The 26966-nt window shown below is 40.5% G+C and overlaps 1 protein-coding gene across 10 annotated transcripts; it reads left to right on the top strand.

The window, feature by feature from the left end:
* Positions 1-46: 46 nt before the first annotated feature.
* Positions 47-24354, top strand: ATG13 (autophagy related 13). Of its 10 annotated transcripts, none has more exons than XM_082225216.1 (18): positions 47-827; positions 5777-5858; positions 6618-6698; positions 7385-7504; positions 8454-8500; positions 9747-9887; positions 10509-10549; positions 10956-11052; positions 11343-11441; positions 12670-12757; positions 14332-14430; positions 16451-16561; positions 17093-17232; positions 19617-19734; positions 20052-20129; positions 20309-20425; positions 21201-21329; positions 22602-24354. In XM_082225216.1, the coding sequence occupies exons 2-18, from the start codon at positions 5790-5792 to the stop codon at positions 22677-22679; spliced, it is 1653 nt and encodes a 550-aa protein (XP_082081342.1). In that variant the 5' UTR covers positions 47-827; positions 5777-5789; the 3' UTR covers positions 22680-24354. The 10 variants fall into 10 exon arrangements, with proteins under 10 accessions (XP_082081342.1, XP_082081345.1, XP_082081349.1 ...); XM_082225217.1 differs by lacking the exon at positions 47-827 and adding an exon at positions 4861-4940 and having other exon boundaries at positions 16478-16561; XM_082225214.1 differs by lacking the exon at positions 47-827 and adding an exon at positions 4861-4940.
* Positions 24355-26966: the final 2612 nt, after the last annotated feature.

The raw sequence follows: 26966 nt of genomic DNA, 5'->3' as shown, positions 1-26966 counted from the left end.
GCCGCGGCGGATGCGGAGTCAGCGCTCTCCGCTCGCCCTGAGCGGATGAAAACAAACAGCAGCAATGGCGGCGGTGGCGGCGGCGGCTGCAGGGGGAGTCTGCGGCCGTGAGGGACACCCTGGATGTGTAACCTGCGACGACGGGCAGGTCGGCTCGTAGGGCTGACAGGCTAAGCGACTTCTCCTCGAAGGCCGGCGCCGGTTCCTCAGAGCCTTCCTCGAAGGGGCGGCGCAAGCGGAGACTCCACTCGTACGCGGGCCAGCCAGCCTCGGGCATTCCCAACCCCTTCCCTGGGCTGGACCAAGCACTGGGCAGCGGCGAGTGGAGGCCGGATATTGGTCACCCGCCTCGGGGCCAAAGGTCTCAACAGGCCTTCTCCCCAGCAGGCGCTGTTTTCCCGCAGGCTTGGGCTACGAATCTACGCGCACCCCCCACCCCCGCCATATTCCCAGACGGGGGCTGAGGAAAGCCTTGTCCCGCGCGGGAATTGGGCAGCGGAGCCGAGCGCGAAAGGGGCGCCAGGAAGAAGGGAAACGAGAGGCGGGCGGCCCTCAAGTCTGCGGGGCCGGAGGGGTCTTGGTGCTGCGAGCCCCCATTGGGGTTCCTGAGGTGACCCAGCAAAGGACGTTCACTGCCACGTCTCCTCTCCAAGGAAAGAAGCCACAGGAGGCGGCGAGGGCGGCCCCTTCCAGCCCTTCGAGTCGAAACCAGCCGCGAGGATTTCGGAGAGGCCCACTGGGTCTGACCATGAGGAGGGACTAAGATAGCCTCCGGGCTCGTCCCCGGAATGAGACCCCGAGCCGTCACCTCAGCCTTCTCCCCGCAGGTAATTCCCCCCTGCACCTCAGATGCACATAATTTGATGGGTTTCGACTAGGCTTCTGCTGGAGTAGGGTGATGGGTCTTCTCCCACAGAGTAGGTAGGGGTGGGGAGAGCAGCGGATCACAGTCTGATTGTATAGAGTTGTGGGTAGTAGGGAAAATAGGGCTGTGATGACTGTTTATTTCTAGACAAACCTTTCAGAACCTAAGGAGTACTGAAAATAAAACCTCCTTGAGGATGTGATGTAGTCAACGTATGACGTGGCACGTGCATGACCTTGGGTTTAAACCCAACTGCACCACTAAATTTCTTAGCATGTGTGATGTGGGAGCTTGAATATATCTGTAACTTATTTCATGACCTTGCCAAAAGGGAGTTTTGTTGACTGAAGTTGTTTCAGATCTGCTGTTGATAACTGATTAAAGGTAAAGGTACCCCTGCCCGAACGGGCCAGTCTTGACAGACTCTGGGGTTTGTGCGCCCATCTCACATCTATAGGCCGGGGGCCAGCGCTGTCCGGAGACTCTTCCGGGTCACGTGACAAAGCTGCATCTGGCGAGCGCAGCACACGGAACGCCGTTTACCTTCCCGCTGGTAAGCGGTACCTATTTATCTACTTGCACCCGGGGGTGCTTTCGAACTGCTAGGTTGGCAGGCGCTGGGACCGAGCAACGGGAGCGCACCCCGCCGCGGGGATTCGAACCGCCGACCTTTCGATCGGCAAGCCCTAGGCGCTGAGGCTTTTACCCACAGCGCCACCCGCGTCCCTATATGATAACTGATTAAGCTGCTTTAAAGCAACAGTCTTCAAAGGATTCCAGCAACACAGGACCTATTTTCACTAACTAGTTCTACATCATGTGTTCCTTTGAGGATCAAGCTGCCAGTCTTTATGCTGCATACTTTGTCTTCATCATGTGATCTGACCTCATGGACTTTTGATCTAGAGATATTTCTAAATCTTTCAGGCAAAAATGTGACTGAAATAATGTGAGGATTTTCAAACTCTTGGGCCACAATTCAACACAAATTCAAGTATGCTTAAGTTCACTGAAATCTTAACCAAAACAGTGCAATTCTGCTACGAGGAGTGGGACTTTCTCTCTAGTTAATATGTTTAGTATTTCAGTCTTGGTGTGCCTAACTCTGCATTGGAATGTGGCTCTGGATCTTTAATATACCTATTGCGTAATGGAAAAACTAGGCCATTCACATAAACAAATAATAGTTTAGTTAGAATCACTGGCTTTTTTGTATTTCAATAAAAGCGAAAAGGCATTTTAGAAACATGTTTTTATTTGCCTTAAAATTACATTTCTTCATTTCTTTTCCCCTAGAATTTATATTAACTTAGGGACTAATCAATGTTTGCTGCCTTCCAGTTTGTTGTAACAACAAGAATAAAAAAGTTGATAATCATAGTTTGGTTCCTATCAAGAAGAAAATCTACCACAAAACCTAAAATTGGGCTGCTTCATATTTACAGGAATTAAGGCATATGCCTCTGTGTGCTATATCTGCCAATAGGGTTCCTTGTAAAGTGTTAGAATTTTATGTCTGCTCTAGTTGATTTTCATGTATGCTGCATTCACTGAGGGACCCCAGAGCCAGCCGTGGCTTTTGATGACATCTGTAGAGAGCACACAAATCAAACAGAATTAAATGGTTCTTGCACATAGTGGGCAGTGTTGTAGGTACACATATTATACTAGACACGCTGGAAGCAGCCCTCAGGAGGTACAAAATGGGGAATTCTTGTAAGCTGTCTCACTATTTTAGGAAACAGAATAAATGGGGATAAGGGAACCATAGGTCTTTAGGACATCATATTTAGTATTTTCTCCAAATTTAGAAATATATGTTCATGATGTAACAGAATTAATTTTCATTCCAGAACAAAATGAGATCCGGCTTGTCAAGTTTATAGACATATGCTTTCTATCATAGAATCTGTACTAAGAGCAAATTCAATTATCCAAGGGCCAGTGTTTATGTAATCAAAACATTACCATGCATGCACAAGAGAGAGATATCAGCAGGCTTCTGGGTATCCCAGCTTGCAAAAGTACTAAAAATCTTTAGGTTGAGGCAGGGGAGTCAAAACAGCCTATTGAAGGCTGAGTACATTGACTGAGGTGGGTGACGCCAGGAGTGTAAGGAAGGAAGGCTTGGCTTACTGGAGCACTATACAGAAGCACTCCATACTGCAACATATTCTTACTGGCCCAAAATATTATATAGTCAGTTTTCTTCTAATGTTGTTAAATAATTTATAATTATTATTACATGTAGCTGTTGTTTTTTAATTCAGGAAATCAGTAACTTACAGTGGATTCCCACAAACTCTCCTTTCCAGGTACTGAGCAGGCTAAAATTTCTTAACTTTAACATTACACTCAGTTCTCTGGGTCCAAGAAAGACTAATGGTGATGTGGCATACATTAGATCTGCCTGGACTTGAATTCAAGGATAATTATTTCTCCTGAAAGACTCAACCCCTAAGTTGGAGCTCTATCTAGTGTTTCTTGTTCCTCTTAGGAGATTGTGATGCAAATGTTGCCAAGACAACTGCTCCCTACTCTCAAAACATGGTAAACAGGCAAAGGAGGAGCAGGTTCATAAATGCTTTGTGTGTCACCCAGAAGTGTTTGGCTTTTATTTGAATTTTTTTATTGGGATCTTTTAAAATGTTTTCCTGCTTTTAAGGAGTTTGCACTAGAGAAAGCAATGCTGCTGTTAATTGGAAAGCCTTGTGAAATAGAAAACTGTCTTATACTGAGTGCATCTAGCCCAGTATTGGATATTTTGAATGGCAGTAGCTTTCAAAGTTGTTGATCCAAAGTTTTTCACATCTTCCTGTTACCGAAGTACTTTTAACTGGTGATTAAACCTGGAACTTTCTGTCTCCAAAGTTAATGCCTTACTACTGAGCTACAGTTCATCCCAAAGCGAATGATCTGTAACCTGAGAATCATGAAGTATCTCTGATATTCTAGTACCTTGTGAAGGTTCTAGAATCACTGCACTGAGAGACTTAAACAGTATAATTGTCCATCCTGTCTTCTCATTGAAATACTATATGGGTTGAGGTTACTCATTTCTTAACACCCTTTGTTTTAAATGTGTCTGCCAGAATAGAGAGCAAAGAAAGCTGTTTCCTTACCCTGTAAAAAGAAACCTGCCACCACAGTGTTATTAAAAAACAGTTTTGACCTGAGAGAAGTCGATATCTAGCTTTTGGGGGGGGGGGGAGTCATTGTAATTTGTTTTTGGCTGCTTTATTACACAGTTTTAATTATCACTTATTAATTTAATTTTTTTTTGTAAACCACTTCGTGAGAATCACCTGAAAAGTGTTATATAAATAACAACAACAACAGAAATAGAAATATTTTGCTTTAGATATGCTGTGTATTATAGTTACTCAGGAAAGAGGCACTAAAAGCAACAAGGGTTTAGAGTAGGATTGGTCCTGTGGAAATTACCACCATGCAGTAAAGCGCAAGCATGTCTGAAATATACAATGGACCATCACAAAGAAGGTGTGTCACATATGTGAATTTGTGTTAGATTTCCATTATATAATGGAAGTTTTTCTTCAAAACTTCAAAAATGAAATTTTTGATAAGTGTTACAGTTTATGTGTATTGGTTTTCATGTGGTGATGGGGGTGTCAGTTGCAAAAAAATATGGCTTTCTGAAGCATAGAACCCAATAGTTCCCTGACCTGACTGGCTCATAGGTACAAAAATCTCACCTTTTAGATAATGTTGGTTATCCTCTGGGCTAAAAATAAATATTCTGACATTCAGGCTCCAGCTGTGTTCAGTAACATTGGTAGATCACTGAGGAAAATAGTGTGTGATGTTTAGCATGATCCCCTCAAATTCACGGGACAAGTTAGTCAATTTGTGTTCCATTGATTTTAGTGGGTCTTCTCAAGCACGACTTAGTCTGTATCCAGCTCATGATCCATATATTGGTCAAATTCTGATATATATAACTTTATTTTCAACAAGCAAACATGCAAATTTTCCTAACCACAGCTTAGGTAAAATCTGTTAGCCCTTTTTGTTCTACATTGCATTTTATCTGTCACAGTTTCATGATAACTAGGTAGGTATCATTGTTCATTTATCAAGAAATGAAATAGTTTATCAAATATCACACCTGTTTAGTGAAAGAGACAGTATTGTTCAGGTATACTCTGCACTTTTGCCCAGTGCTGAGTCCATTGCATTTTAACATTATATTGTTGCAAGGAATGTTCCTGTGAAGCATTATGGGATGGTGGGGAGTGTCTGGTGGTATCTTGAGGACATTTATTATGGCATGAACTTTGACAGACTAGCACCTGCTCATAAGTATGACTTGTTATTTTTATTTAGCACATAGCTACAGTAGGGCTGTGACATGACAAATGCCAGCTCTGCCCACATCTCCACTCCAGCAACACAATTGGATGACTTAATAAAAATATCATCAGCTATACTGCCATCAGGGGCTCAGTCACCTGCCAATATTGCTATGCTGCCTACATAGGTCAATTTTTATGTGAAAGAATGACTTCCATGTGTAGACTCTTGTTGCTTTGTACAAATATGCTAGAGTTTCTTTAAATGCATATAATGACCAAACTCATTTGGCACTTAGTTCTAGCAAGTTCAGCAGCTTAAATGAAATGTGATCTTTTCCTGCTCCAGTTCCCATAACAACTGAGCTGATTCTGAAAATGCACATAAACTTTTCACTGGTGCATATTCTCTTCGTAGCTAGTAGTGTATTAATGTAAATCACACAAATTTATCTCAGCAAGGTTAAGATTAGTTTTATGTCTCTTTAAGATTACTGTAGTTTCCTGAAGTTCATTAACTTTGATTAGTTTAAATAATATAGTAAGCTCTCTCTCCTGTTAGTAACAAATTGGAATATTTATGCCTGTTCTATTCTAGATTTCCATATGAAATGGACACTGATCTCAGCTCCCAGGACAGGAAGGACCTGGACAAGTTCATCAAATTTTTTGCCCTGAAGGTAATTTATTGTTTTTTGGAATAGAAGTAAAAAAAATAATCCACATTCCTGTTGCACTGTGACAAACCAAAACTCCCTGTACTTATTACAGTGCCCCATGCTGCCGAGCCATAATGTTGATTGATGCAATGTCAAAACCTTTTAAAACAACATTTTTTGCTGATCTCTGACTTCATTTGGATTTCAAAAAATATAGATTATAGTATCAAAACAAAACAAAGCCCCATAGTCATCAAGCTTTTGAATATGACAAGCTCCTATTTGACTGTCAGGTGACCCATCTGCAGACCTTGGGACTGAATCACACATGCTTAAGAGTCAAGGAAAGGGAGTTTGGAATTGGCATTCCAGGTAGACAAAGCAGGAAGCCACACAGTGGCCAGGGTTGCTGGGAGCTTGAGTCTAAACATATGAAAGATGCCAGGTTAGGGAAGGGAGGTATCTAGATATCAAAGTCTTGCTTATAGACAGCATCCTATAGCACCCATTGATTGTCCTGTGCTGATTAACTGAGATTAGTATAGATGTTGCAGAGCAAGCTGGGAAAGCGTGTGTACAGATTAAAGGAGAAATGTATGGTTTTACTAACAAGAGAGGTGAATGATCTCAACAGCAAGAGGGGAACGATAAAATAATGGAAGACCAACAAAAACACTGAAGTAGTGAAAGCAGTTACTTTTGTTTCTGTGTTTCATCTCATCTCTCTCCTGTTTAGTAACAAATCTTGACTTCTCACAAATCTCATATTTTCTCTTTCAGACTGTACAAGTGATTGTCCAGGCCCGACTTGGTGAAAAAATCTGTACTCGATCATCATCCTCGCCAACAGGCTCTGACTGGGTAAACTATATTCCTCATAGGAATCCCATTATTCCCATACTTGTGCCATGTTAAGATACAGGAAACAAAAGACTGAAGCAGAACTGCAAGCATAGAACCATGCAAAAATGTTTAAACAGTATTCCTTTTCTTTTTAACCACATAAAACTACTATTTGGGCATCTTGTGGTACTGGGTATACAAATAATATATATGTCTGAACAGTTTCTACCTCAGCTGATTCTGGGTGGATTTCTCTTAATTGCTTTTCATCTGTGGCTCTGATAAAAGCTCTCAAGAGAGGAACTGTAAATAGAGAGAACAAGGAAGGAGCTGGGAAATTTTTGTGATGGTATTATCTGCTTTACAAAAAAAAAGTAAAGTAAAGCAAGACTGTTATTAGTAATCATCAGTGTGTGACAGCAGAGAATATTTTGTCCTGTTGTCGTCTTTACATGAATCTAATGTGTACCTCAAATTTCAAAACCTGGAAACCAAAAAAGTATTTCCTTGCGAATGTAAATGCGCCATCAAATCTACTGCACACACTAATTTTTGTGATGAAATTTGGCAAAAAAAGGTGTGCATTACATTTGAGTAAATACAATAAGTTGTAAGTTCCAATGCATACATTCCTGTTGTGTGACACATGGTAGATTTCTCAAATAAGTTCCTCAAAAGTAAAATCAACTCTCTTAATTTTGCAGTTCAACTTGGCAATCAAAGATATCCCAGAAGTTACCCATGAAGCAAAAAAAGCCTTGGCAGGACAGCTGCCTGCTGTTGGACGGTCAATGTGTGTGGAAATCTCTCTCAAAACCTCTGAGGTAAAGCCTAAGCAAAACTACACTTTTGCCATCTTCATGGTTTAAGGCTCATGTCAGCAATGTCTTCATACTATGCAAATGATATCTATTGCAAGCATTTTTTAACACAACACTACTGACACTGTTAAGGAGAGACTATACATAAAAAAGAGCCACCCTAGGTCATAAACTGCAGTTACTATGTTGTTGTCACATTCTTTATAGAGGGTTGTGTAGAGGCACCCTAACTATCCAAAATAGTTTTTCAGCCTAAATACAGTATCTGTTTTTAAAATAATCATCATTAGAAAAATAAAAAATGAACTGTATGATGGTTACCACGTATAGGGGTGAGCTTTAAACAAGCAAACAAGCTGCTTTCAACAAACCAACAGCCCACCAGAAGCATGTGGGATGGGGCCAAACTGTTGAGGCCATTTGTAGGTACCGTATTTTTTGCTCTATAGGACTCACTTTTTCCCTCCTAAAAAGTAAGGGGAAATGTGTGTGCATCTTATGGAGCAAATGCAGGCTGCGCAGCTATCACAGAAGCCAGAACAGCAAGAGGGATTGCTGCTTTCACTGCGCAGATTCAGAATATTTTTTTTCTTGTTTTCCTCCTCCAAAAACTAGGTGCGTCTTGTGGTCTGGTGCATCTTATAGAGCGAAAAATATGGTATATTTGTCATTTGAAGTCAAAAGGAAGCTGAGTGCATCTCACAAGGGGGAAAGGGTGCTCCTGTTTATATATGCAAATCTTTAATCTTATGAATCAGAAGGAGCAAACCATAGCTACAAATTCATTATTACATGTAGTATTTTGAATTTTGTGTCTCCATTCAACTTCCAAAGGGACCACAGTAAGATCTAAAATGATTATTCATATGATGATAAACTTATTTTGCAGGTTTTTCCCATTCATTGAGCATCTCACAAAGATGTTATTTAAACATTCCTTTTTCCACTGCAGGGGGATTCCATGGAGTTGGAAATTTGGTGTTTGGAAATGAATGAAAAGTAAGTGTGTGTTGCTGATACTTGTCCAATAAGCAGATACTTCTTGGCTGACTGAGTGCATAAGGGCACAGGACTTCATCTGAATACTAGTTGCTGGGAAACAACAATGGGAGAGGGCTGTTGCACTCATGTTCTGTTTGTGGGCTTCCCATATGCATTTGGTTGGCCACTGTGGGAAACAGAATACTCAACTAAATAGTTATTTGGTCTGATCCAGCAGGACTCTTTTTATGTTCTTAGTCATGTTCACAGTTTCCCCACTTGCCTAGAAGCAGATATAACAGGGTAGAGCTAAAACCATGTGGGGTTTGGATTATCTTCAGTGACTATAGTTGCAAGCCAATATGGTTAAATGGTAATAGCAACCACTTCGTCGTGTGCACTCAGGTTTAGGAAATGCATGAATTACAAAATAGGAAAGTTGAGTTAAATTAGGTTATTTTCTGCTGGTTGTTTTGGTTGTTGGTGATTTTAAATGACTGATTTAAATCAATCCACCCTGTATCTAAAAGGGCAGTTATTATTAGATGGCAGAAAGCTCTAAAATAAATCCTCCTATTGACCCATGATATAAATGGCCTGTTTTGATTTAACAGTGTTGTAGAAGACACTGGAGTTAAATTATCTACAGTGAGTCAGCAGTTTAGTTCTGATTTTTTTTAAATTCTGCATTAGGCAAACATAATTAGCCACAACCATCTGCTGCTTCGTAGCTTTTACTTGTCTCCTAGACTAGAAAAATTGCAAAGGGACTTAAGATTTTATCACATTTATCATTCAAGTAAGAGAGAACTCTTGGTATCTGTTAGCTGAGAAATTCAAGTGTCTTTTTCACAGAACATACCTGCTCAGTATTTAAAGTCATGTGTATCTTGTGCTGAAGTACAAGGATTTCTAATTGATTACAAATAAGAATTATGCAAGATAATTATATAGGTATCTACAAGCTATATAATAAAATAAGCTAAAAAATGCTCAAAAACTTACAGTAATTAATTCTAGTACAAGATTATTTGTAACTTCTGCAAATACTTTTTTGCAATTCGATAAATATTTTTTGGGAACAAATTGCATAAGGTATATGAATAGATTGTGTTTCTAAGGGCAGGTTGTAATCTCAATTGCTTCTATTTTACATGGCTAAATCTAGTGTAGACCCCAAATGTCACTGTCTCTAGCTTGTATTAGTGTACTTTGTGTCACTTCATTGAGAATGTCGGACTAACTCTTTCTGTGTGCTTTTTAGGTGTGATAAAGAAATCAAAGTTTCTTACACTGTGTACAACAGACTGTCTCTATTACTGAAGTCTTTACTTGCTATAACAAGGGTGACTCCTGCCTACAGACTCTCTAGGAAACAAGGTCATGAATATGTAATATTGTACAGGTAATAAATATTGAAATAGAAACAATAGAACGATTGGCTCTTATGCACTTTTCCCACTCATTTTTTCCTATGGTATTTTGCAATTCTTGATCAACGCTTCATTATTTTTCTTTAGCTTCTCCATATTCTTAGAATATCTTTCCCTTTAAAAGCCAGCTTGCTTCCTCAGTTGTTTCCTTTAAAAGGATCCTTAGTTAAAACATAACTTTTTTCTCCCATCTTTGTCTTAGAACATGTCTGGTAGAAAGTTTTCGGACTGCTAAAGATTTGGCGGGTGAGGGGGGATCCTTTTTAAATAGAAAAGGCAAGCCTGAATTGGGTCTTACAATGATATTTCTGGTTCATCTGCTGACCAGTGAATAGCATATCAGCTGTGGGTTCAGATTTCCAGCTCAGCCATGAATTTACTGGATGATAGCATTGGGCAAACTGCTGTCTTTCAGTCCCAGTTACTCATGAGTAAAAGGCAATAATACTCAGATAAATATTGTATGGGTAAAGAATCTTAATCTTGTAAAGTACTTTGTAAATCAGAAGACACAGCTCAATGATAAACACTTAGTGCACCTGACTTTATACTACCTAGTAGACTATGTTTAATGCACTCTCTCTCTCTCATAGGATATACTTCGGAGAAGTTCAGCTGAGTGGCTTGGGAGAAGGTATGGTTTGGCAATGAACAAACTAGCTGAAGACTTAAAAAAAACAACTACTATATACCAGTAACATAACAGTCAGGGAGAATATAAGAATAAAATGAAGGATTTTGGATGTAGGGGGAATTAGGATATTCCCTTACTGGAGGTCAATAATAGCAATATAACGTTTATTAACAGCAAGTGCATCAGTCCCTACATGGACTAGCACAATTAGTAAAATAACTTTTTTTAAAAAAAGGTGCTGAGAGATTTATTAGGAAGAGGTATGCCTTCAGTAAGGGATATGGCAGGAAAGCCATGAATGACAGGTTATGTCATTCAGCAACAGAGAAATGGCAAATCAATCTTTATCTTTAATGCTGACTATTTTTTGTTGTTGTTATTCTTGATAATTTTTCTATTTCCATAGGATTTCAGACCGTCCGTGTTGGGACAGTGGGTACTCCATTAGGCACCATCACTTTGTCCTGTGCCTACAGAATCAACCTAGCTTTCATGTCTACCAGGTGAGAGCATGAGAGTCAAACTAAGCCACATTTTCCAGGACACTTTCCACTTCTGAAGCCCAAAATCCTGGGCTTCTCAGATTTTGTGGAGTGATATTGTTTGGTAGCCCTGAGTCATGCTCCTGAACACCAGTTTCCTTGTTCATGTGTGGAGTTGTAGGGTTGAATTGTGGGGATGCTCTGCTTCCCATTAACTGATGCAGAAGAGCAGTCTAGCTGTCAGAATTGGGGTTGCAGCAGAGAAGAGAACACAGTCTTATGAATAACACCATTTGCTTGTTGCATTGCAGGCAGTTTGAGAGGACCCCACCTATCATGGGGATTATCATTGATCACTTTGTGGAACGTCCCTACCCCAGCTCCTCACCCATGCATCCCTGCAATTACAGGTGAGGAAATACAAATCACAGATCATAGGTGAAGGCAGTTCTTCCCAAATACAGAGCCTCTACACCATGCACTGCTGGGTGGAGAAAAGAAAGTTCTTACATGAAATGGAAAACCCTGCATTTTCTATTCTATAAGAAGTGGGTGAATGGCATATGGTCTAGAGGGTTCTTAGAGTTTCAGACTCTCTCCAGTTCACGTAGACAGCGGTTCACATGAATTCTCATTTGCATCATTAGTATATAATCAGAAAAAATACTATGCAGAGTGAAATCTCTTAACTGCTAAGTGAAATGAGTTGCAGAAGAAAGCTAACACAGTGCATTGCAAGCATTGATTTTAGTGTTTGTACACTCAAGTGTCAGCATTCAAAAGCATATGTGGTTCATTTATTTCATATAGTTTTCAAATACTGGGTCTACTTTAATTTGTGAAAGGGAATGTTTACCAGCAGATGCTTCTGCTGGAGGAAGAGGGATCGGAGGTATGCCATCTCCCTCACTTTTTGCAACCCTCAGGAGCAGTGAAACTAGGAACTGATGAATAACTACCCCCTCCTTATCCAGTGGAATTCCACTTATGGGAATCCTAGAGCCAACCCATTGCAATGTATAATACTTTGACAAAGAATCATAGAATTTTAGAGTTTGAAGGGTCCTCTAGTCCAACCCTCTGCAGTGCAGGAATCTCAACTGAAGCATACATAACAAGTGGTCATCAAAATCAAAGAGTTGTTTTAGTAAAAGGTTGTATTTTATAAACATTTCCTTTGCGGTCAGACCAAAAGCAATGATAAGGTGCTTTAAACTGGCTTTGAAGCTACATTTTGTACATCTCTACAGCATAGCTGTCAACATTTCCCTTTTCTTGTGAGGGATCCTATTCGGAATAAGGGAATTTCCCTTTAAAAAGGGGAAACGTTGACAGCTATGTTCTACAGCTGGTAGCATAGGTAACATTTATCAGGAAGAATCTTCCTAACAAAAACTAAAAGGCGGATAGGTGAATAATGTTTCATACTTCTCCTGGACAAATAAAATCCAGACTTAATCCACTCTAGTAGCATTTATTTAAACCCCGATAAGGAAAGAGTTAGAGCTCCTTCATAATTCTCCTTTCAACTCCACTCAGATGTTCTGGGTCTGTCTACAATGTCTGTCTCTGTATGTACTTTAAATCTTGCGTTTTATTGAACATTCCCATTTTGAAGTTTATCTCCTTCTGTTACAGAACAGCTGGTGAGGAAAATGCATACCCATCAGTGGAAGATTCTCAAGAAGCCTGCACCACCTCTTTTTCTACTTCTCCACCATCACAGGTAAACAATTTTTCAGAGACCATTGTATGTTTTCCAGCATGCCTCTTTCAGAGAGGCACCTAGCTGTATTGTCATGTTTGTCAACAAGGCACGTTTTAGTTTACAGACACTTGTATTTTTAGTTAACGTTTTAAAAAATTGAATATTACAGATTGTTAGACAAATACAAAAATGAAGGTTACTGGAAACTAAATGATAGTTTACTACATCTGTGCCTAATGATAAGTTTCCTTGTGCATACAAAAATTCTGTCTCTTTATAGATAAAACAATGTGGTATTAGTCACACTTGATTGCACAGAGTACAGTTTAAGTTCTGAATCAATTTTGCTGACAATCTGTTGATTGCATAGTATTCACCTGTTTCCATCCTGCTGCAATTTAAAAACCTTTCTCTATACCTGGCAAGTGTAAAATACTTAAAGATTGGGTCACTTTTCTCTTCTCTTTTCCTTTTAAAACTTTGCATACTCTGGCCGATGTATTCCATAGATTTAAAAGACTGGCAAAGAGCCTTTAGAGCTGTGCAGTTGGTGTTGAAGGTTTAGTTTTCGAATCTCCTTCACTAGGGCAACCCTGCTGTGGAAATGAGTTTCTGATTGCATTTCCAGAAGAGAAGATATGTAAACAGATGTTGTTAGGGAAGGAGAAGGCATGTAACACTTGTGGTGCACATAATCCTAGGAAATTGCTGAGGATCATATCTTAACTTCAGGCTAGAGGATGAGGGCATGCTCTACAGGCAGCTGTGGGTTGGGCACAGCCTTCTGCTTCACCCCTGTTTTCCTGGATCAAAGTGGCCAGTTCCAATTTATGTATGTTTTGGGGCACTCTAAAGATTTTTGCCTTATGCTTAGGGGCTCTCCTGGTTGCCCAGTCAAATATCACAAAAGAAACAAGTTCCTATAAAAGGTTCTGAATCTATTACTTCAGTTGTCTCAATCAAACTCTAGTCTGAAGACACATGGCTTCTGACTTTGACAGCCAGCACAGCTGATGAGTTTGTGGCTCAAGGCTTTTTCACTGTTCTTGCTCGGGGTTGTGTTCAGCTGCTCTGTAACAGGGTGAGGTATCTTTTTTTAAAAAAACAGTGTTTGACAAAGCCTATTGTCTTACTGTTTGTATTGAACCTTCAAGCCTAGTGCAACTGGAGATTGCTTTGATCACTGAGATGCATGAGGACTTAGAGTGATCTCCACTTTATATAGCTCCCCCTTTGCTCAGTTGTCACCAACAGCTATTCAAGCCTAGTTGTTAAGATGATCAATAAAAGTCCTACAACATCTGACTTTAGAAGAGAGTTTCAGGCAGTTGGTTATATATGATCAGCAGTGAATTCATTGATAAAGACTACAACTAGGAACACTTTTTTTAAAAAGCGGACAACAGTTTCCTGACATTTTAAACCCTTTATAAAGCATGCAGCTCCCCTGCAATTCTGCAACTCTTTGACATGTATGAATGTTTCTCATAGCTGTAGCCACAGTCCTCACCAACATTCACTTCATCCAACTCTTTTCAGTTTTTCTTTCTGAAGTCTTTTTCTTTCTTTTCCTTTTGTGTGTCTGTGTTCAGTGTGTATTTACTGTCACTAAAGCACATTTTCAGACCCCTCCTCCTGTCGTGACGGATACATTGAAGGGCCCTTTGATGGGGCTGACCTTTTCACATCAAGTGAGTTCATAGTAGAAAAAAATATGTTTGGCCTGACATCACCTTTAAAATAAAGAAGGTGCATGACAAAAGTATTTTTTCACTAACTAGTAAATAATTTCCCTTTGATTTGGCTCTTTAGGCTGGTTAGCCTAAAATGAAACATGCATTTGAGTTTAATGTGCTTAGAGGTTTGCAAAATCTGTTCACTTACTGACTAGCTTTTAGAAAAGAAAATGAATCAAACATCTCTGAAGTTATAAATTTATTGTCTTTATTGCTGAACAGGAAATTTGCAAAGAAGCAATGAAAATATGTAGTTTAGGCCACAGGGCAAACTTTATAGAGCAATCGTAGAATACTGATCGCTTTGTGGAATAGAGTTTTCTGGAAATTGCTGTGTGTTTTCTTGAGTTGACCAGGGGACAGGAAATAAACAGTATTTTTCACCTCTGAAGAAATTAAAAGTTTATTGTCACCATTATAAAGGGCTGAAGCAGTTATTGTACCTCAGGAGTCAATTTTATTCTAGTGGATTAATTTTGTTACAGTTGGCCTTAGACATTGGCTTTTGGAGCACATTAATTAATTACTGTGAGCCCAGTATTCCACATAGGCATTTCTTCTGTTTCTTTTCCAGAGCTTTCCGATAGCCCAGTGAGGAATTTAATACAGTGGTGCCTCGCAAGACGAAAAGAATCCGTTCTGTGATTCTCTTCATCTAGCAGTTTTTTCGTCTTGCGAAGCAAGCCCATTGACGGATTAGAGGATTAGCGCTATTAACGGCTTTTAGCGGCTTATCAGCTTATCAGATCATCTGATAAGCGGCTTAGCGGCTTAGAAAAAGGGGGGGGAGGGGAAAAACCCGCAGGAACTCGCAAGACATTTTCATCTTGCGAAGCAAGCCCATAAGAGATTCGTTTTGCGAAGCACCTCCAAAACGGAAAACTCTTTCGTCTAGCGAGTTTTCCGTCTTGCGAGGCATTCGTCTTGCGGGGCACCACTGTATTTTGTTGTCCAATGTTTTTCTGTAGCTGTTTCAGACTGTGCTTTGGGGGTGTGATACCAATAGATTCTATTTTTTAATGTTACCTGAGTCATTTTGAAAACAGTCCTGTTTTTATTTGTTTGAATTCCCTGAAATCCTGTTTTCATTTGTTTTATATGCTTTTACACAACTGTTCTTTTAAGGGTTTGATGTAGTATTCTTGTTTTAATGATATTGTTTATTAGGTTATATATACAATTTAAAGATTTTTAAAATATTAAGCAGAGGAAGGTTTGGGCTATGAGGTGGACTTTCACATTGAGGACTATAAAATGACTGCTCTGGAAACTTTTGCCTCTATAACTGAGATGCAGAATGTGAGGCTTTATGTTCGGGCTTTGCCCTTCTTGGTGTGGGAGTCAAAGAGAGGCATGCAGTTGGTCACATGATTTGTTTGACAATGAACCTATATCCACAGTTAGAGTCTGCTGTCAGAGCAGTGGTTTTCCAGGCTTCTTCTGTAGCATTTATTTAATAAAGGCAGTGAAAATCAATAGGAAGTTGAAGTAGCATATAACAATAATATATAAAACATTTCAATAAAACACAGAACAGTCATTTTAAAAAACCCTCATAGAAAACAAATAATAAACACAGCTTTTAAGTAATTGCTCTCTTGTCCAGCATGTTATTGGTCAACACACTTCATACTATCCTCTCAGTCCTATATGAATGCCATCTCCATCATTTGTAGGTGTTGTGCATCATTTTAAAGCAAAATCCAGGCTTGAGAGTGGTCCCTGGTAATCCTAAACACAACTTGAAAATAAGTTCCATTGAAATCAGTGGCAACTTTTTCTTTTAAGTAAAGATGTCTAGGATTGGTTTGGTTTTGTGTGTGCATGTGGCTCAGACTACCTCAGTTCCAGCCTAGTATTTTATTCTGCAAATCTGATTTCTTTTCCTGGCCTTTTCCAGTAATTCTGAAAATTATTCAGACTGTGTGGGGTTTTCCCTTTCTCTCCCTTTCCCTTTCCCCCTCTCATTTCTTAGCTCTCCAGCTCTCGTCTTTCTTATCAGCCTACAGCCCTGGGAGTTGGATCAGCTGACCTGGCCTACCCAGTAGTCTTTGCTGGCGGCTTGAGTGCTGCACATCCTCACCAGGTATTCTTAGAGGTTTGAGACCATTTTATATGTCTCATAGCTAACTCTGTTCCTTAACTGTTGACATATTTCTCTATCCATTCTTACCCCATTATTTTACTTGTAGGGTACAGTCAGAGCTGAGCAACATGAGAAGCAGCCTTGCTTTGCCTGTTAAGAAATTTGAAGGCTTTCTGCCATAAAGCAAAGAAAACTGGAAGATATCATAGTCAAGTGCTGGGAATGGGGGGCCAATGCCCAGCTTTCTTTGTCATGTCTGGTTATCACTCTCCTTAGTTGATAATTTCTTCTGGTGCTCCCTGTCTTAACTTCATTGTAAGTGACTGAGATCCTCTCCAGCTCTCTTTACCTGTTGGTAGGAAGCCTTCAGGCAGAACCAGGCTGTTTCTCATATCATGAGTATAACATGTAACCAGCTGTCAGCTACCTATCATTGAGAGTCAGGCAACCATACACTTGAAAATAAAAGAGCCTAGAGCTTTTTTAAATGAATACTAAAATATCTAATTTTCTTATCCCTTTCTCCTCCAGTTGATGGTTCCAGGGAAGGATGGAGGAGTGCCCTTGATTCCTAGCCAACCAGTTCATGGCACTCAGGCTGATCATGAGAGAATGGCAACATGCACCCCTTTGGATGGGGGTCACTACTCTGCAGTTACTCCAGCTAGCAGGTAAGTTTTCCATCTCTTCGTGGTGATTCATAGTCTTACTACAGGTTTTAAAAATAATAATTCATTTGCTAGGCTATAAGCAGCTTTCTGGAAAGAGGCAGTTAGGAAGATCATTAGAGGATTTTAACTTTCCCTAATTCAGATTCTTTTTCCTCCCTTTCTTTCCCCCCAAAGTGAAAGTGCAGAGAAAGCATGTGTAAGTAGGGTTCTCCTACATTTGCAGTAACTACAGCCCTGTAGGAAGATAGGACAGTAATTTTCCAAATCCAACAGCTGTTTGATAGAATGTTTTCATAGTAAAATGCATCTACACACATAACATCAACATTATTTAGTTCAGTTATTTAGTATTCAGTAATTACAGTAACTTTCACTATTCTTGATGGATCAGCACCTAAAGTTCAGCATTGTTTTGGACTTTGGAAACTTTACAAATTTCAGTAGCAGCTAAAAATGTAAGAACTGGAGCTGTACTCTTGGTAAGATCTACATCTGTCTGATCCAGCTACTTTTAATGCCACTATTTCCACCTTGTGACATTTCATTAGTTCCACATACTAGACTCTTCATTAGTAATAATAAAGTAGTTTTGGTTTCATTTCTGTAAAATGACTGAATGCAGGTACTAAAGCATAATTGTAGCTTCTAACAAGAATACCTCAAACACCAATTCCTGCTGAGCTTCTGTTAGGGTTAAGCACAAACCTTGCCCTTTAGAGTTGAGGACAGTACCAACACTCACATTTGCAGTTTAATACTGGTAGCTTTGGCAAACTTAACATTTCTATTTTTCCTGAGGATGTAATTTAGACAAGCGCCTGGGATGCTAGTCTCAAATTGCCCACTGTCTGTCCCCTTAAATAAACTTAAATAAACATGCAAACACTTCATCCTCACTTGTAAAGCTGTAACACTATTTAATACTGCTCCAGCCAGCACTGCTGTACAGTTCAATTTCTTGATGTTAGTACATTTCAATTAATGTTAGGAAGCTCCCACAAGCTTAGAAGAAGCCAATTTAGTGTTTTTTATGTTTAGGGACGCGGGTGGCGCTGTGGGCTAAAGCCTCAGCGCCTAGGGCTTGCCGATCGAAAGGTCGGCGGTTCGAATCCCCGCGGCGGGGTGCGCTCCCGCTGCTCGGTCCCAGCGCCTGCCAACCTAGCAGTTCGAAAGCACCCCCGGGGGCAAGTAGATAAATAGGTACCGCTTACCAGCGGGAAGGTAAACGGCGTTCCGTGTGCGGCTCTGGCTCGCCAGAGCAGCGTTGTCACGCTGGCCACGTGACCCGGAAGTGTCTCCGGACAGCGCTGGCCCCCGGCCAATAAATGTGAGATGGGCGCACAAACCCCAGAGTCTGGCAAGACTGGCCCGTTTGGGCAGGGGTACCTTTACCTTTACCTTTATGTTTATGTGTGATATCAATATATACAGATTGACAGATCCACATGTGCCAATTCATCACCATATTTGACAGGAATAAATCATCCATGCATACTACACCTCAAAGTCATGAAATGGGATACAAATGCAATAAAAAATAGGGCTTTCAAAAGCTGAACAGGTGTAGGGGGCACTATTTGGTCTAGGGCCTGTTCACGTGTATTCCATAATCTCTGGGTAGTGCCCCTGTTCATATGGCTGTAATCTCCCTCTCCACACCTGTACCTGCATCCATGAGGGATATGATCAGGAGCCTCCAGAGGCCTAGAATGACATTGCCTTTTGAAGACATTTATGGTGTGGATATTAATTCAACATACAAATCACAACTTGAAGTGGGGAGAAACCCATGAAAATATTAAGAAAACAAAATCCATTAAGGAAAATTCTGTTTTGCACAAAGAAAGAGAAAAGAGTAGTGAAATATTCTATGGGAACAGTTTTGTAGTCTTTTATCCAGAATGTGGCTGGGAGTGTTCTGTTCAAATTGTATTACGCAAATCCTCCACCAACTTCACTGGTTACCAGTTTGTTCTCAGGCTCAATTCAAAGTGTTGGCTTCAATATTTAAAATCTTGGGACCACAATATGTTAAGACACACACAGCCTGCAAATGAGTCTGTCCAGGATTTCTACTCCACTTTGGAGACCTTCCTTTGGGACCACCACCTTCACCACTATCTGAAATACAGCAAGTGGGTACCCAGGAGAGGGCCTTTTCAGTTTTATTTGGGATGACTACTGATTCACCATGAACTTTGCTGATACTTTTTACACATTATGCATTGTCCTTTGTGTGTAGTATACTGCCTTTTGTACCTGCAGTACCACATATGGGTAAACAAATAATACACTCTCATGTACCAGTGCTTCATTCCAGAGCTCGTGCAGAGCAAGAAAAACAAAAGGAAATCAATTAATACCCCTTCTCTTTTCTCTCTCAGTGAGGACACAGAAACTGTATCTAACAGCAGTGAAGGAAAGAGTGGGTCCCCACATGATCTCTGGGAGACAATATTTGTGCGGAAGGTGGGAGCCTTTGTCAATAAACCTATCAACCAGGTAATTTAAGTTCATTGCTCTTGGAGACTTTGTGTCATAAATATGGTGGTTGCAAGTCTTGCATTGAGCAAGGGGTTGGACGAGGTCTTTTCCAGCTCTGAAATTCTATGATGTGCTGTTCTTTAGGAAAGAAAAAACTCAAGGAATATCCTCTCCCTTGACACAGGAGGCAGAAAACAACAGCAGCCTTTCTATTTCTTTCTTCTTTGAACATTAGTTGATCATAGTTTGAAGATTCACAGTTCTGTGTTGCATGCTGGGTAAGAGGAGCGGCATTTGACTGAACATTTGGGATTCTGTCTTTTGATCCTTTCTAGGTGACCATGGCCAGTTTGGACATTCCTTTTGCTATGTTTGCTCCCAAGAACATTGAGCCAGAAGATAATGACCCCATGGTAAGAAATGCCAGTCTTGCTCAGTCCGGCCTTCTCAGATTTGAGTGGGTCTGAATTTCCTAACCCAGCCATTAGCATGCTTCTGTTTTCTGTCTGAAAAACGTAACTTTTAGCATCCATTTAATTCCCTCATGCCAGTGTTTGGGTATGTTGGTCTGACACTTGGATTTCTTCAACAGGTGAATCCTCCTGACTCTCCAGAAATAGAGTCTCCCCTCCAGGGCAGCCTACACTCAGTGGGCTCCAGTGGCAGCAGCAATGGGAACATCCATGACGATTTTGTTATGGTTGACTTTGTAAGTTGATGCAGCCCTTTACATACACATACAACCTTCGCCTCAATGTCTGAAGGAGAACTGAAATGCTAAAATATATGAAATTCCTTAGGAAAAGGCATCTTCACAGAACCAATGTGGGGCAAATGGCTCTGGATATTATTTCATTAAAAAGCAGAAGTGTACTGATGTGGCCTCCCAAAATATTGAGAGACTGAGCTTGCAGGAATTCCAGCATACTGGACCCTTTTGAGAGACCTGAAACTTTTATTCTTAAGAACCCATGATGAGTTTTACTCATAGGACTAGAACTCAAAGGCTATTTGGTGCAGCCTTCTGTCCAAAAGTGGCCCTTTTCACAAACTCTCACCCCAAATCAATCTCAGCAAATTCTCTACGTTACTCAGATTATAGGGTGACATGAGCAAAGAGCAGTATCTAAGAAGGTGGTCTACAACACAGGTTATAATAATAACAACAATTTATTATTTATATGCTGCTTATTTGACTGGGTTGCCCCAGCCACTCTGGGCGGCTCCCAACAAAAATAGTAAAAGCAATATAACATTACAGACTACAGGTTCACCTGCAGTCCAGAGAATAGCCAGATGACCAGTTTTGATAGGAGAAAGATGAAAACATGTTCTACTATATGCCATACATTGTGCTGTTGTTGGGTGAAACAATGGAATGCATTTCATTGATAGTGGTTAAATACATCATCAGATGATGATTGAACAGAGCACTGTTGTGTTATCAATGTACAGCTGACTGATATTTGTCCATTTAATTCTAGAAACCGGCATTTTCTAAGGATGACATTCTCCCAATAGACCTTGGAACATTCTACCGTGAATTTCAGAATCCTCCTCAGCTCAGCAGCCTCTCCATTGACATTGGGGCTCAGTCCATGGCAGAAGATCTGGTATGCAAAAATGGGATTTCAGTTTGAGGGGCATTGCTCCCTGCCATACATAAACCAAATATGCCTTATTTGAGAGGACTGATCAAACAGGTCATTCATTATTTAATGTGTTAGATAATTGTGCTGTGAACTCAAAAGTGCCAAAGTGCCAAGTTCAAATCTTTTGTAAGTGCTATAAAAATACATGGCCTTAGGCAGGCCACTTTCTCATCACCCTAGACCGCCCCAGTGACCACCCACACAATGTATTGGAATAATCATTTTGACATGCCTTATAGGGGTTTTGTAGGGTTCCTTGAGATAATAAAGCACAGTATATGAAGAAGTAACATTTTGAAGTACCACATAAATATGTTGTTACAAGATGATCCAAGGTGTTTTCTGACACTGGTTCTCATTTCCCTGCTTCCCTACATCCTCAGAATTGTATCATCCTTAGCTCCCTCAGACAGTATCCTGCACTCAGTCACAACTTCATATTTTCTCCTATGTGCAGAACTGATTCCTTAAGCACAGTGCTCCCCTTGCCCCTTGAGCATATCTTTCCCATGAGGTCTTTGTCTTAACTCTTCAGTCTTCATTCCCAACTGTAGCCAAGCAAGTCTGACTGCATTTGCTCACACTCTTCTCTCCCTCCCTTTTGTTTTCTCTGCTTTATTGTAGATCATATGCTCTTCATGGTTAATGACATGTTTGTTTTTGCCTCTGAAACTCTGTAAAATGTACAAAAGGTTTTTAAAGAAAATCCCTGCAAGTTGCCATCTGTTAGCAGCAGGCTGACAAGTGTAATTGTGCTAAAGCTGCTCCAGCAAATTTCAGAGGCCACAATCTCATGCACCTTCACACCTACAAACAAGCCATGGACGTGGATAGATGCTGTTTCCAGCATTTTACTCCTTTCCAGGGTAGCTGTGCATACAGGTTGGGAGATCTTGAGAGCATTTCATAGTTTGATAGTAATGTTGTGCTGCATCTATTGAATCAAATCTGTCTTCAGATAAAGCATTATTATTATTAATTATGCCTTACTCTGCTCTTCTGTTTTATGTTTTTTGAACTACCTCTTTTATTCCTGTGTCTCAGGGGTGAGGAGCCTGTGGTCCCTCAAATGCTCTTGGACTACCATGCCCATCATCCCTGACCATGTTGGCTGGTGCTGATGGGAGTTGGAGTTCAACAACATCTGGAGGGCCCCCACACCTGCTGTGTATTATGTGAAAGAAAAAAGAACTGGCTAATGTAGCTACTGATAATTTTTCTTTGTCTTCACAGGATTCTCTACCAGATAAACTGGCTGTCCATGAGAAAAATGTCAAAGAATTTGATGCCTTTGTAGAGACCTTACAGTAAAACGGCTTATTCTACAGCAGCATTGAACTTTTTAGACACCCTGGAAAAGGAAGCCCATGCATTCTGCCTTTCTTCCCTTAGTGTCTTGTTCTGTCCCCGTCCCCCAATTTCGTAGGCACTATTGCTTTGCTCTGTCAGGTGCAGAAACAATGGTCTGTATCTCTTTGAACTAGTCCTTGGGAAGGGTGTGACTTGCTTTCCTACCCGTGTGAGGTTCGTATTGAATACAGTGCATTAGGAAACAAGATCAAGGCCCGTTCTTCTTCCATTTTCTCATGTGTTGAGAGACACTGATGCTTCTTCCTCCCTCAACAGGGCTCTACAATCTGGTTTCCTGGGGACAGTCTTTTCCCCTGCGTCTGCAGTAACGCCAAGCAGAAATAACTCTGACGAAATGTAACTGTCTTGTGAGCACTGTAGATTCTGCTAGCGTGGTTCAAACACCGGCTTGCCTTCAGCAAGTGCAGCTAAAGCATAAGGGCAAGGGGGCATTTTTCACCAGTGGTGCCCTAAACAAAGCAAACATAATGTTGCACATCTGTGTGGAAACAAGAATTGAGGGGCCTGACCTGATTGTCTAGTGCAGTTTCAAAGTAAGCCACAGACGCTAAAAGAATTGTTTTTTGTATATTACCTGCCAACACGGTGTGTGTCAATATATTGCCTCCCCAAGACCACAAGCATGGTCTGTGGCATTTGGAGAAGATCCAGAGTTTGTAGGCTGTGTTTACAGTCAGCAGTTGTAAATATGAATTAGGAATCCTAATTCTCTAGGGTTATTTAATTTGGGGGGGGTCTTTAGTCCAAAGTTCTTTCCTCTATTCCCCTCAAATGTTGCTGCTCTATCATAAAATAAGAAATATTTATTACTCTAAAGGAAACCTATATTTAAAAAAAATGTATGTGGATGCTTTCACTTTGTAAAGTAGCCATATAGGCTGCTTTGTCCTTTGTCACTGCAAGTATGTTGTTCCAAACAGCTGTCATTTCCCCCACTCCCATTTGCAGGGTAAACTATAATACTTATTTTCAGAAACAGACATGGTTATGCTTTCAAAGTGATCTCTTCTGGTGACTCGATTTCCATTCTGCCCGTTGGGTTTGTGGATGTCATAAATAAAAATGCACGTTGATGCAGTGCACTGGTAGAAAGTTTCTAAAATGATTGTCTCTGACAGGCTTATACATTCGCTGTGGTCTGCACTTAGTTAGAAAGTAGCTTTTTCAGACAAGCACATTTTAAAGACGTTTGTGGTACTTATTTTAATTGATGGGGTTTTGATTGGCTAAAAGTTTATTTTTCTAATGACTTAGCCATTAAGCAGTGTGATTGGCTGACATTGCTATGTGTTTGATCTGCCTGCTCTGTTCTTCACCAAATATGGGGAAGGAAAAACAACACTAAGCATCAGCTCAGGGATAAGTTAGACTCTGGGCACAACTTATTTCTTCCTTTTCATTAGAAACCAAGTTGAGACTGCAATCCTGTGCAAACTTTCTTGCGAGTAAATCCCATTAAACTCTGTGGAAGTTAATTCTGAGGAAATGTGCTTAGGATTGTACTGTAAAATGCCGAAGACCATTCCCTGCAACCTGTTCTCTTATAAACTATTTCTTATGACTGCGGACATGAAGGACCATTTATGGTTTCCTGATTAAAGTAATGAGATGTTAACTTCCTGAAGTATATGGTTCCATTTCTTGTTGATGAAGGGGGTTTGTTTGTTTTAGGCAACAGCCATCATCTAACCATGTAACCTCTCTAGGTTTCTCACCCCTACTGCTGGACAGAAATGAGCTGAAGCTCCAATTTCTTGCCTTCAAGCATGTTGCTGTTTTGCATTACTAACTCTCAAAATTGTGAGTTTATTTATGTGCTCAAATATGGCATTTCAATTTGTATTCAAAGTAGCTACTGGCAATGCCTTTGCATGACACTGGTCCATGAAAATACATGATCTAACCCCAGTCTCTGGCCAAAAGTGCTTCTGGGTAGTTGTCTTTGGCAGAAGTAATATCAATATCAAAACTACCCCTAAAAGTCTCTTGCAAAATGCCACAAACTGTATAATGTCTGATCCAGGGCCTTCTGTGGTTTGTTAGGTGCTTTGGGAATTCTTTATCCTTCTAGTCATACTGGAATATAGCACAATGAAATTATATTCCTATAATGACCTACAAGGTGACCAATGGTTTTCCCAAGACCAGCTGATGATGATAGTACAGTGGTACCTCTAGTTACAAACTTAATTTGTTCCAGAGGTCCGTTCTTAACCTGAAACTGTTCTTAACTAGAGGCGTGCTTTCGCTAATGGTGCCTCTTGCTGCCGCTGCGCCGCCAGCACACGGTTTCCGTTCTCATCCTGGGGCAAAGTTCTCAACTCGAGGTAACTCTTCCATGTTAGCGGAGTTTGTAACCTGAATCATTTATAACCTGAGGCGTTTGTAACTCAAGGTATGGTACCACTGTACTGCTATGGAGGTAATCTTGTCTACATAAGTTGGCTTTAGTGCACTGACAAGAGAATCTGTTACGGGAACATCTGCCTGCTCTCTGGTTAGTTACTTGCAGAGTGGCTGATCCCGCTGCAATGATCAAGTGACATTTGCCTCCCTACCAGCCAAATTATAGTTACTAGATCACTCATAACTATTTTTTGCAGCTTCCCCCTGAAGTTTCTCCATATGATGGCAATGCCTGTATAGTTTCTCCTCTTCACGCCAAGATTCTGCAATAGTTAAAGGAAGTTAGCCTGTTGCTGCCTGTCCCAGTTACTTCAGACCAATATATTTCTGCACAGAACTGCCATGGAAGGGCCCAATAAATACAGATGTGCCTCTATGCACGGAATATGCAGCGCTGCTGGGTTTTTTATACTACTTTCTTTGTGGTTTTCCAAGTCTTGCTACTTGGTTCAGTTTAAGAGTACATTATTCCTTAGTTAGACCTGATCAAGATATTAATTTACTAATGTAGAACAGGGATCCAGTTTTTTTCAGACTTTCAAAGAAAGATACCTTACTGCTCCTTATGTGGTACTTTATTGCAATAAATGAGAATACAGTGGAACTTGGGTTAAGAACTTAATTCGTTCTGGAGGTCCGTTCTTAACCTGAAACTGTTCTTAACTTGAGATACCACTTTAGCTAATGGGGCCTCCCGCTGCTGCCGCCGCACCACCGCCGCGCGATTTCTGTTCTCATCCTGAAGCAAAGTTCTTAACCCAAGGTACTATTTCTGGCTTAGCAGAGTCTGTAACCTGAAGCGTCTGTAACCCAAGGTACCACTGTACATAGCTAATAATTTACAAGTGTTTTGGTTAAAAGGAGAAGAGTCCTCAATTATATTTCTTTAGAACTAATTTTCAAGAGTTACTTCAACATGTATTCATATACTTTCCAATAAAAATGTTATGTCACTTACTTCAGCTGTCAGCCAGAGGCCTAGTGAAAAGTCTTATTTCAAAGAGATAAGTGGTGGAGCTGCTGGAAAATGCTAACTCTTCAACTACTTTAGTTACTGAAAATTGTATACTGCATTTTTTTAAAAAAATCAACATGGTTTACAGCAATACTATATACACACACACAAAAAACATTTAAAATCACAGGTCATCAACTACCTATATTCCAGACAATGTTTTTCTTATTATGCATATGTCTGATGCCATCAAAATGTTTTGAAGGTGAATATTGAATATTGAATATACCTATTCAATCTCCAGTGGAAGAGTATGCCACAGGATTGGGCCAATGGCATGAAAGACTTGGTTTCTTGTTAGTGTCAAATAAGCCATACCAGGGGATGACCAGCAATGTGCCTACAGAGGCACTCAGTAGTTGAGCTGGTTCAGATGGTCCCAAAGGAACCTCAGGCCCAAGTTGTTTAGTGTTTGTAAATTAACTACCAAGCCAAGTTCAACAGGCACAGGCAACCTGTGTAGATGTTTTAATTAGTGTTGTCAGCCATGTTTCCCCATCAGTCTAGCTACCACAATCTGCACCAGCTGGAGGTTCTGCATCAGGCCCAAGGGCTAGCCACAGAAAGTTCATTGGAATGATCCAGCCTTGAGGTTACCAACACAGAAGTTGGTGGTAGTGCCATTCTTAAACCAAAAACCAGTAAAAAAGGGGGGGTCAAAGGCAGGGGCACATCCTCCCTTCACACAGGGGAAAACATTTGTCATACCCATTATCTAGCAAAGATTGATTTTCACCAGCTTTCACTTAGGGGAACATGATTGCCTGGGAAATGATCAGCTATGAGTTCAGGTTGGTGAACTTAAG

The sequence above is a fragment of the Podarcis vaucheri genome (assembly GCF_965113315.1).
Source record: "Podarcis vaucheri genome assembly, chromosome: 1".
NCBI lineage: Eukaryota > Metazoa > Chordata > Lepidosauria > Squamata > Lacertidae > Podarcis > Podarcis vaucheri.
The sequence above is the reverse complement of the archived record's forward strand: the minus strand, read 5'-3'. Positions and strand labels throughout refer to the sequence as shown.

Excerpts from the sequence above, each read along its gene's own strand:
- ATG13 (XM_082225214.1), top strand. Across the intron at positions 11,053-11,342 it reads CTAGCTTTCATGTCTACCAG|GCAGTTTGAGAGGACCCCAC; the intron begins GTGAGAGCATGA and ends GTTGCATTGCAG. Across the intron at positions 17,233-19,616 it reads GCAGTTACTCCAGCTAGCAG|TGAGGACACAGAAACTGTAT; the intron begins GTAAGTTTTCCA and ends TTTCTCTCTCAG.